We start from the raw sequence: 12,639 nt of genomic DNA on the forward strand, positions 1-12,639 counted from the left end.
ATAAAACATCAGCATAAATAAAAAAAAAAAGACAGTTTACCTTAGAGCTTTTAATGCATATATATTAATATGCATTAGGAGTCTCCAAGATAATATAGTAGGCAGAATTCTTCTCTATTATTTCAAGGGATACCTCTTAGGACTATTGTTCTTTGGATCAAACTGTAGGGAAATTTTGTTTTATCATGAACTTAAACATATTACATTCAGCATAATGTATCTTGAGACAAATTTTAAAGAGTAAATTGAGAGTAAGAATTAAATGTCTATTTCCCTCAACCTAAAAAAAAAAAATAAAAAATAAAAAAAGTGATTTTTTTTCTTTTTGTTACATATATAAGTTCATCATGTATAATAAACATTCATAATTGTACACTATAAATATCTTTAAAAGATACAATATCAGAATGCCTTTTTTTATAAGATTTATTTATTTATACATACAAGAACTGGGGTACAGGCCAGAGGTGCAGGGGATGAGAGGATTCACCAGAGACAGAGTGGGAAACAGAACAGGCAGACTGAATGAAATACACTGCTGAGGGGAGCAGGGAGCAAGACAGGAGAGGTCTGCTGTGCCATGTGGGTAGCTCCCTGGCCGGGGACTGAACTTGCGCTGTAAAGGCTGCAGATTGCTTCAAAGTGCTGTCCTTAACCCCTTGCACCACAAGGGAGGTTCCAATATCAGAATGTCTTATAGGTAAAAATCTCACTGCAATACCTTTTTAATATACTAAGCTGTTTAGTAAACTTTGTTTCCCACTTTTTGAATTAGTGAAGGTAGTTTTCAAAAAATGACTAGGGCTATGATAATTTTACTTTGAAATTGTAACAATTAGATGTTATTTGTTGACATTAAACAACTCTATCTGTTACAAATAGTAAAATCAAGGCCTCTATTGTAAAATCTCAGGAAGTTATTATAAGACAATGTTTGCTTCTTCTAAATCAAGTAATTTTAAGTGTTTTTTAACTGTTTTTTCCCCTAGGACACAATTTCATGGTTATTATGTTACTTGACTTGAATCCCTGGTACATCAACACACCTAACTAGCTACTTAAGACATGTGTGAGATTGTTACCCTTTCTGGAAGAGCTGATTATTTTCTGTGAGATGAAGATGTTGCACTGAACTATGTGATTCAGGTGGTTAATGGGTTAACTGCCCAGAATAGAAGAATAAATGGAAATAATTGTCTCTTTTCTCATAATTTAATCTTGTAATTCCAGTGTAGATAGTGGCATCTGAATGTAGATTGAAGCCAAACTTCTTGAGGCTTTGAAATCAGAGTTTGCAAACTATTTTTATTCTCCAATTATTTCTAAATATAGAAAATAACGTGAGATTTGCTATCATGTCTTTAATATAAAAAGGAAAAATCTGAGGTTATGAGGCAATCTAGGCAGTAAAAAGATCACAATATGAACAATATTGCTGGAAGCGTACATTTAAAGATTTCTAAGTATTCTTCACCAAACTTCTCAGTTTGTTTTTAACTATCCTACAGTGCAGAATCTTTGACTCATGTTGAAGATTATAGACCAAAACTTCTCCATAATGATGCAGGGAAATACCAGAACTGAACATTTCCAAATCCAAGTACCCAAACCTCATTTACTTCTTTTTTATCAGTAAGATACTACAGTGACACAATTTGAATAAGAATCCAAATCATCACCATTCTATTTCACATAGTGCGTCTGTGCAAAGAATTCTGAAAAATTATCTCATACACACTCACAGCCAGGCTGTTTGGTCCAGAAGCCATATGCTTAACTAGACCTGAAAAACATTATTGCAGTTCGGGCATATGCTTGGCAAAGCCGTGGATCACCAGCTGGGCCCTGCTTCCTTCAGGAAGCTCCAGCTGTGTGATAATGCAACTTCCTTCCAAGAGCAGGTTCCCTTTGGGCCATCGGAGAATAGGAAGAATGTGGGTCTCTTACGGTTCAGTGGATCCTTGCAGTCACCGTGTAGACACTGGGTGTGAGTAGACACTGTGCATGAGCCCAGCCTGCCATACCCCCACAAGCTTATACTCCAGTTTCCTTCTCTCATTCCAACAGCCCAGTTTGCATACTGCTTTTCCTTTGACTTTACCTTTTTTTTTTTGATAACACAATATTCAGGATCCATAACTATTTGGAGTCTACTCTGTGCCTCTTTTAACCTCAGGTAATATAAACGTATTTCCTTCCCAACCTTCCTAAAAGAGACTTAATGGAATTTCCATTTTTTTCTTATTGCAAAAATTCTTAGGTTTTTGTCAAAAGGGATTTGAAATACCACATGAAAGGATGTACTCACATACCTCACCACCACCTCCAAACAACTGAAATACATAAATAAAACATTTCATAAAAAGTGCTTTGCTACAATTTATGGGAGGTAAATTTAACAAGAGCTGCCTCATTGTAGGAAAATTCAACTTATCTTTTCCTGATCCTTTTGTACTATACAGGGAGAGAAATTTGTCAGTTAAAAAAATGTATTACTGCTTCTCATAACCGAATCCATTATTTTTCTGCATGATCCATCAGGTAAAAACAAGAATAATAGATTGCTTTGACAGAACCTTGAGCATAAACATCTCCAAGAATCAAACGTACTAAGTTAAATGAGTTTCAAGTGGTTTTAAAATAAGATAGGATAAGCTTTTTTATACATTTCAACATCATATCTTACTTTAAAAAGTATTATTATTAACAGCAACAAAAGATTACATAATAGTTGAATTTTTATGATAAAATTGGAATATTTCAATTCATTTCTATATATGTTCAAGCAGGGTTGGACTCCAATGAGGGACCTTAAGGAAATGAGCTATTTTTTTAATTTTGGAAAACTAGTTATATATAATTCACTCATTGCTTCAGTTAGACTTGACATCTTCAGGAGAATAACTGAAGTTGGCTTACACATACTAATTTAAAAGTTATTAATTTAAAAGATTAGTGTTGATGCTATCTTACAAATATTTTCTGCTCATACGGCAATGAAGATGTTCTGTAATCATTAACGCCACCTGAGTCATTTTAGTTTCAGAAAAATTTGAGTGTATTTACACACCCCTATATACTATATGGAGAGTACAGCAACTCCACTTCACAGAATTTTCCCTTTAATGCAACATCTAACCTTCTTTAATGTCATTCAGATAAGATAACTTTCCAACATGTCTCCAGGAAATTCCCAGCTTCAGTGGCAGAAGTCTGAGTCAGAGTTCTGGTATATAGAATACATGACATTCATATTAAGCCTATTATCAGTCCAGTACTGGGCATATGAGTGTTTTGCCTGAACAGGAAAAGAAGGATTTTTATGGAAGCAGAAAATGAAGAAAGGGAAATGTCCCATTTTCTCCTGGAAGATGAAAAGAACTGAAACCCCCGTTGCTACCGATAGCCATCTTCAGTCATGAAAGTAAGGGCAATGCTGATCACAAAGGGACGGGTCTGAAAGGACTTGGGTCTTATTAATTGTATTGCACTTGGAACCTTCTCTTGTTACCTCTTGTCTTCCAGTTAGAGTTTGCAAATTTACTTAATCTTTGAACTGAAGTTTCTATAACTGTTTAGATATGTTCTTTATTCTAAAGAAACATGACACAACATACTCAAAATAATCTATTTTCTCATTGCATGTTTCTTGCACATTGTTTTACACCAGAAGTTCTTTGGATGTGCATTTGATTTTGAAGCTACCTTTGAGAACACCTTCTAATCGTCTAATGAGATGGAATTTGATATCCCCATTGCTTAATAAGATAGTTGTTACTATCTTACAAAAGTATCTTACAAAAGTAAATGCAAATTCCAGATGAGTGAAAACCCTGTTCTCCTACAGATTAAAAAAAAATACAGTTTCATAACCAAGGTCAGAGATGATTCCTACTCTCTAGATCTGAAACAGAGCTTGGCTATTTTGTAGTCAATTAAAAACCTGGGTCTATATAACAAAACTATGCTTACTATTATTATTAATAATATAATATTACAGTCATTATTCAAACATCTTAGCCCATAGCAATCCTACTGCTCTTCTCTCATTTTCCTAAGCTATTTTGATAGCAATTTCTCAGAACTTACGTACAATTATATGTTTCTCTCCTATTTCCATAGATGATAACTCATCAGCTTTGCAATCTAATTCTTAACATTAAGAGATTAAAACTAATGTAGATGATTCTCAGATGACACACACTGAGGTATAGAAAAATTTCATCATTTCCTTCTGCAAAATGAGAGAGATTTTAATTCTTTTTCTCAACAGCTGCATCAGTTTTTTATGCATAGGGAAAAAATATGTGCAATTACTCCAAGTACAATCAAGTCATTTAACATGGCTTTACCACCATTGTAGTTACAGGATATTTTAAAACAGAAAAAAATCCCAAAGCACAGGTCCTGCTGTGCAGCAAAGCAATCAAATTCCTTCATAATAACAGCCTGATGGAATTCAGCAATCCGAGGAATAATGAATAACCACTTTAATCAGTAAACAGGAAAATGCTACAACAGTTACTGAGTAAAAAGTGACTGTCATCTGTTGATCCTCTTGATAGGCATTTCAAACAATAAATAGAAATATCAGTATCTTTTAAAAAGAAAACTAACTTTGTTTAGTATGTTTGATTTTGCTAGGCAGTGAGAAAATGATACATCATCGTAAACTGTTCTGCAGTGGTGCCCAGTTGATAAAATGTTCATATAATCTGTTTTATAATACATGATGAAATTTACCCTAGTACTTAAATATGTCAAGATTAAACTCATTTGGCAGTGCATTAATAAGGTTGCATTTTTGGACTGATGATTTAACTTTATTGCTACTTCATCATTTGATGGACTTCTCCAGTGTTCAGCTTACAAGTTCATTTGCATTTGCATTTGAATAGCTATCAAAATAGTCCTCAAGTTTCCATTGTAGTGTCTCAAATGTTGGCCTTTCCATAGGATCTGTGAGCCAGCACTCCATCATGATGTTGTAGAATCGCGGGGGACAATCAGGTGGTTGAGGCATCCTATAGTTTTGTTTCAACAATCGGATCACCTGAGCACCTGTCATACCTAAACAATATAGAATGGAACCAACAAAAAACAAGTTGAAGATCAGAATCTTAAGTTCATCGACACTTCTACTCTAGGTTGCAAAGCAAATTGATTTCCTTGATGAAGCCATGAGGGTTGCCATTCCCTTCCCAGATTGCAGAGATTAAACTGAATCCTGCATCAAGTAATGTCATAAGACTGCAATTCAAGAGTAAAGGAAAGGCAATAAACCATCTCATTAATGCAAATCGTCATCAAATGTTATCTATTAAGCTCCCACAGGCACATGGTGTGGTCAGCCTCATAACTCTGCCCTCTAAGTCTGAGCAAAGCAGTTCAAGTCACACCCAAGTAAGTGACCTGCAGCAGAAAGGCCCACTTCAAAAATAATTACTTACCACTATAAGGCATTTTGCCATAAGTAATTATTTCATAAAGAAGGATTCCAAATGACCACACATCAGACTGAATGGTGAATTTATTAGAGAAAATGGCTTCAGGCGCAGTCCACTTCACAGGCAGCTTTATTTCGTGTTTAGATTCATAGACGTCTTCATTTTCTACCTGTTAATGCATTAAGGAATTAAGCCAATGTAAAGTGACTATTTTTAGCACCCTCTTTTATCTATGACCTGCTACACATTAAAATTTAGAGGGAAAATATTCAAAATGAACTTAGTTCAGATGATAATTATAGTACAAATTCAAAATCTGGCATACAAAACTACAAAATGAAATATTATTTGATAACCTACTATGTTCTAAAAAATAGCTAGAAGCTGTATTCCACTACATAAGGGAAAATTCACGTGTGGTGATTTCTAGTCTTTAGAAAACAACAAAAAAAATGAAAGCAAAGCCCACCTGTTTTCTGATTTGCTGGTGGTATCAAACAGCCACTGACTTTGATAATAACCATATAAATACTTTCTGATAATAAAATTGATTTAAATCAATATATCAATTTGTTGTAATTTTAATTAATTTAAAAATAGAAAACATGATGAAATCAAGATCAAAAAAATTATTTATTTGCTGTGTTTCATACCCATACCACATTTTTTAGGGTACAGTATGGAAATAAAGTTCAGAAAAAATATCCAGTATTTTATCTCCCATATCTCCTGGTGTCTTTTGCCCAGGTGTCATGAAGTGGGGAAGGGAAAGGAGGTTTAAAAGCCAATGGTTGCTGAAGAATTTTGGCAGCATACCTACTGACTTGGCATAGAATGACCAAAGGTGGACAGGGTAACTGTACAAAGCGTTCTGCTTGTTTGTAAGTAAAAGGGAGACAGACAGAAGTTACAGGTAGTGAAAGACAGATCATTAATTCAACCACGAACTTATACATGCATTCCCATCTCGTTGGTCATACTTTCTTTCTTTCTCCTTGGTGGAAAAAAAAATAAAAACCAAAACAGAAATGGGAGATAGTTTGTAAGGCATCTGGGCTACTACAGTGATCTACACACCACAGAACTTGAAGAAACTTTCCTTTGAAGAGTAACAATAAATGCATTGATCTACTGCTCTGTTAGGCTTCTGACCCACTACAAAAAATAATTAAAATAAAACCAACTCCACCTTAAATACTCTTGCAAGTCCAAAATCCGCCACTTTGTAGGTGTTATGTTCACCAACAAGGACATTTCTGGCGGCCAGATCTCTATGGATGTAATTTCGAGACTCCAGATAGGCCATTCCTGAGGCAACCTGTGCTGCCATATCTACCTGCTGCATCAGATGGATTTTTGATCCAGCATCATCTAGGCAACAAGAGAAAATAAGAAGTTTACTTTGAAGAACATTTGAACTATTAAAGGGAATTCTGAGAATTTGACATGTGGGTTATTAGCAAGATCAAGTGTCATAGCATTGATCAGTTGAGCAAAGAAATATAATCAATACAACCATTTTATTTTCTATGAAGGGATAACAAAGCAACAATTTTCAGAGTCTAAATATATTCTTAGTTTGTAGCCATTCCTTCTCTGAATGAACATTATACACACAAAGGAGCAATAGTATTACGTGATCCAAACATAGGTATAAATATCCCAAAGAATAAAGTATTACCATTTTCATTTTCATTAAGGTATTACCATTACCACACACCACAGATATATTTCTTTTTTTTTTTTTTTAAGATTTATTTATTTATTCATACAAGCACTGGGTACAGTCAGAAGCGCTGGAGGGTGAGAGAATTCACCAGAGCCAGAGCGGGGAACAGAACAGGCAGAAGGACTGAAGTACACTGCTGAGGCGCCCAGGGGGCAGCAGGAAAGGTCTGCGCGCTATGTGGGACCCTCCCTGGGGGCCAGAGATCGAACCGGTGCTGCAGAAGCTGCGGGCAGCTTCGCAGCCCAGCGCTCAACATATGTGCCACCAGGGGAGGCCCCACAGATATATTTCTTCAAAGAAACTATTACACAATTGTCTCTGGATTTCTTTCAAACATTGCATTATTTGTTTTAGGCTTTGAACCTATAAAATAATGCTAATTTGCATGACTGAGACAATGAAAAGTTTTAATTGTTCTATCATATTGGTCTTAATAAGTAGCTCACTAACAAACATGAAATTTATTAGTATCATAGCTATAAAAATGTGTATATTGCATGTGTCTTTATTAAGCTTGATAAGTTTTTATTTCCCATTCTTAACCCATTACTCTGAGAATAGTTGTTTATATCTCCTGGCATGAACAAGCATAGAAATAACTTCTCCTACTGCTCAACCTGTATAAGTATAAGACACTTAGTAGAGTCAAATTTCATCTTTGCAGAGATATTAGTGTTAGTTTGTATGGACTTTGTGAAACAGAGTCAGTCATCCTTGTGTGTTTAGCTGCTATACTATTAACAAAGGTCTTCAGATTTCTGGGAAATTGAAAAGCTCATATAATATATATAAAGTAAGATTACATATATCTCACTATCAACTCCTGACTTGAGAAGAAATGAAGGTAGGGAAGTCAGAAGGACTGGTTTAAAGCTAGAGTTCCAGAAATTGGGTTAAGGCTTTGCCTCACATTTCTTTTTAACTTTGAGCAAACTGCTTAAGCCCCTTGTGCCTCAGTTACCTCATCTGTATATAGATAATTACAATTGCCTTATCAGATTAGTTGTTAAAAGGAGAATTAAAATGGTTAATACATGTAAAACACTAAAAATCTGATGTTCATGGGGAGATAATGCAGGTAGACATAATAATTTACCAGTCATAGTTAATAAATAGGGGTTAAAAATTAAAAGTGGAAATGATAGAGTCATAGAAGCGCCAATCTATAGGGTGGGAAGAAGAAAATAAACCTGTAATAAAACAAAAGAATCAGTCAAAAAAGTGAAGGAGGGCCTCCCTGGTGGCGCAGGCGGTTGAGCGCCGGGCTGTGAAGCTGTCCACAGCCTCTGCAGCGTGGGTTCGATCCCGGCCAGCCGGCGAGAATCCCACATGGTGAAGCAGACCTCTCCTGTCTCGCCCACTCCTCCCCTCAGCAGTGTATTTCGTCAGTCTGCCTGTTCTGTTCCCCACTCTGTCTCCGGTGAATCTTCTCACCCTCCAGCGCATTTGGCATGTACCCCAGTTCTTGTATAAAAATAAATAAATCTTTAAAAAAAAAAGTGAAGGAGAACCAGAAGAGAACATCATATCAGTAAAATGTTTTCAGAAAAGAGATTTTCCACAAATAAGTCCAGCAAAATAAGAAACAAAGGTATTGTTATATATAATAATTAAAGAATCGTCAGTAAGTGGTGGCAAGAAGAGCGATTTCACTGGAGAGGGAATATAAAGAGTGGAGTGTTGAAGTGGAGCTGAGGACAATGAGGTCAGCAAAAGGAGATGTCAATTTCCAAAACCCTTCTCAAAAAGGGAGTACAATGAATAACTGGTAGAGGGAATGTAAATCAAGGTAAAATAATTATCATGACATTCACAATAAGTAGTTTTCTGGAATGCCGACCATGTGCTATTTCTTGATTTATGCAGTGGTTGCACAGTTACTTGCTTTATCACCTTATAATTTATGATAAATTATACTATGATTTTATGTACTTTCTATGTGCATGTTGTTGTTTTTTTTTTCAATAAAAATGAGAGTCAAAGACATTTTTTAAACAGTGATGAACTAAGCACAGTATATGTATGTGTAATTTTTTTTTTAATGCAGGCAACATATATAAATAGGATTGAAGTGAAACTAACTGTTCACTGTTCCATTTGTCCTTTGCTGCCCAGCAACAGAGAAGTCCATATTCTCCATCTTCTCTTACAGTCAGATTGGGCTGAGTCACTAATTTTGTGCACTGCAATGTGTGCACAGAAGATGTTCATCAATTGCAGCCCTAATTCTTATAATCTCTCACATCATCGTAGCTACAAGAGCTTTGAAACAGCATAGTCATGTGATAGAAGGGATAGCCTTGTGTCACAGTATAAATAAAGCCACCTAGAAAAGCAACCTGATGCATTTAAAAAATGCATGTTTTGGGCCTCATGGTGCTGTAAGAAATTAAGTCTCAGCACTATGAAGCTATCAGCAGCCGCTGTAGCACAAGTTCCACCCCCCGCCAGGGAGCTAACCCACATGGTGCAGCAAACCTCTCTTGTCTCACCCACTGTTCCCCTCAGCAGTATATTTCAGTAAATCCACCTGTTCTGTTCCCCACTCTGTCTCTGGTGAATCTTCTCACCCCCCACACCTTGGCCTATACCCCAGCACTTGTATGTATGTATGTATAAATAAATAAATAAATAAATAAATAAATAAATAAAATATTTTTTAAAAATGCATATTTTTAATTGTATGTTATAACAGTTAACATTAGTTTTTCAGTCTAAAGTTATATATAAGGAACAAGACAAAATATATAACTTACTGTGCAACATAATAGCAGAGCATTGCTGCTTTGATAGCCAAAATAGCTATGCTATTTCATATCATATTCACTTAATATGAAACAAAAGTAAAAAAGTTAAGATAAACAGGTGACTAGTCCTAGGCTATGTGATAGGCAGCTTTGAAAATGTCTACCATTGATCTCTCTCTCCTGGTATTTTTACCAGGGGTATTGTGAAATTATCTTCAATTAACTGTTGTCTGGAACACCTTTAACAAATGATTGTGATTTGTTAAAGTGATTCACCTTTAACAAATACAATTCAGGAAAAGTGACAGAACATCACTTCCAAGATAAGTTATAAATGACTTGCTGGAACTCTTCATTCTCTTGCTCTCTCTGTTGCTCATGCTGATGAAGGCAGCTGCCATGTTGCAAGTTGCCCTATGGAGCGATCCACTTATCAAAGAAAATAGCGCAGCTTCCAGCCAACAACCAGCAAGGAATGGACTTCCTCAACCCAACAGTCCCAGAGGAACCAATTCTGCCAACCATCACTTGAGGGAGCTTGGAAGTAGATCAACCTCCCCTAGAGCTTTCAGACTGGAACACCTGCAAACACTGTGGTCTCAGCCTGGTGAAAAACCCTGCACTAGCAGACCCAGCTCAGTTGCACCTGGATTCCTGACCACAGAAACTGTGAGATAATAAATGTTTGCTGTCTTAATCCCCTAAGTTTTGGGGTAATTTGTTGTGCAGCAATAGATAAGGAATACAGGTTGATGTTAGGAAAGTAACACCAGTGCTATCTATGCTTGTGGTTAAAAGCAACTATGGAGGCAGACTTTCCAGCCTTGAATTCTAGCTCAACCATCTTGGATAGGTTGCCTAACCTCTCTCACCTCAGATTCTTCAACTGTAAAATCAGAATCCTAGTACTTCATGAGATTGTTAGAAGAATAAACTAAGTTAATATTTGTATAGGATTTAGAAAAATGTATGGGACATATTAAATACTATATAATATTTTGAAAATAAATAAATAAACATCTCTCCTATCATTATCCATATGGTTAGTTTCCAGGTACTTCCTTTAATAATCAGGACAATGATAGGCAGTACATATTGTTATTATTTGCCCCATTCCATAGGGTTTCCTGCTACTCCAAGAAACAAATAATAATCTGGTGAATGCAGAGTCAAATCTAGGCTATGTTTGAGACCAAAATCTCATGCTCTTAAAGCTGTTCTTTACTGTCTCCCTAGAAATTACCTTACACTTGATTCCTGAGCACCCAAAAGTCAGGGGGTTTGGTGAGACAAACAGCAAATAGTAATGTATTGATAGTTGTACTCAGCTAAAAGATATCTCAGTGAAAACATTCCTGTCTGAAGTTAAGTGTCATTTAGGAGAACTGTCCATAAGAATAATGAACATACTAAGACTTAACTTATTAAAAAAAGAAAAGAAAAACAAAAAGAAGAAAAATGTATTCTGACTTAAATTAGGTGCTCTGTAAGTATTTTTGGAAAGAAAATAAGCACAACTAAACTAAATATATACACAGATATTAATCATCTTTCAAATTTCAAAAAATAAATAAATTTCAGTAAGGAATAATGGACATCAATTACTCTCAATGCTAAAGATATTTACAAAGATCTCCAATTCTGGAGAAATTTATTACCAAAAGAAAAAAAAAGTTCAACTGGGATGACTCTATAGAAAAATATGTATGTTATTTCAACTATCAAATATAGCATCTAATCCTATTACAGTGGATACAAAAAGGTTTTCAGTGACAGGCACAATAATGAAAGAAATTGAGTAATATGCATTTCCTTGCCTGAAAAGTGCAGTGGCCTAGAAACTGCCTAAGAAATCTCAGCTCACTTCTAGCACAACCACTATATGTCAAAGCCGAGGTAAGGGTTCACAGACCTGTGACAATTTATATCTGCAGCAAGAAAATATTTTCAATTATGTTCCATTACTCAAGAGTTTCAGTTTAATATTTATCATGATAGACCTCCCTGGTGGTGCAAGGGGTTAAGACACAACCTATGAAGCTCGCCGCAGCCACTGCAATATGAGTTTGATCCCTGGCCAGAGAGATACCCATATGGCACAGCAGACCTCTCCTGACTCGCCCGCTGCTCCCCTCAGCAGTTTATTTAAGTCGATCTGCCTGGTTCTCCCCACTCTGTCTCTGGTGAATCCTCTCACCCCTCACAACTTTGGCCTGTACCCCAGTTCTTGCATGTATAAATAAATAAATCTTAAAAAAAAAATTTCTCATGATGGGCCTTAAGAGTGGCAGATCTATTTTAAGTTCACTCTGCTGAATTTAAACCCTCTTGGTTGGGAAGGGGTTGTGTTTAATGAGCTCTGACTGTCAAATATCCTATCAGATAGAGGCCTTGATAAACTTCACCCTAATGGCCCAACTCAAAAGATTACAGAGTTCATGCTCAGTTCTGAATAAAACACATCATGAAGTCAGAGGAAACCTCAATACCAAAAGAACTTGCCAAAATGGATCTTTTCAAAATGATAACAAAAATTTCAAAACATTGGCACTAAGTTTCAATCTGATTAGGTTCAGAATGACACCAATTTAATCTACCCATTAATTTATTAATTTAGTCAGTCAGCACATAATTAGTGTCAGACACCATTCTAGGACTAAAGGAAAGAAAAATCTGCCCTCGTGGAGTTGTATTTTGATTATACTAAAATGAAGTG

General features: G+C 35.8%; 1 protein-coding gene across 1 annotated transcript in view; it reads right to left on the minus strand.

Moving 5' to 3' along the window:
• Positions 1-4,333: 4,333 nt before the first annotated feature.
• FRK (fyn related Src family tyrosine kinase) overlaps positions 4,334-12,639 on the minus strand; it is a 94,472-nt gene continuing 86,166 nt past the window's right edge. The window contains exons 6-8 of the mRNA XM_037520957.2: positions 6,637-6,818; positions 5,451-5,616; positions 4,334-5,070 (exon numbers count right to left, since the gene is read on the minus strand). Of these exons, the coding sequence (XP_037376854.1) occupies positions 4,862-5,070; positions 5,451-5,616; positions 6,637-6,818 (557 nt within the window). The 3' untranslated portion in view covers positions 4,334-4,861. The remainder of the gene's footprint in view (positions 5,071-5,450; positions 5,617-6,636; positions 6,819-12,639) is intronic.

The sequence above is a fragment of the Talpa occidentalis genome, unplaced genomic scaffold, assembly GCF_014898055.3.
Source record: "Talpa occidentalis isolate TD23 unplaced genomic scaffold, MPIMG_talOcc4v2.1 talOcc4.2, whole genome shotgun sequence".
Taxonomy (NCBI): Eukaryota; Metazoa; Chordata; class Mammalia; order Eulipotyphla; family Talpidae; genus Talpa; species Talpa occidentalis.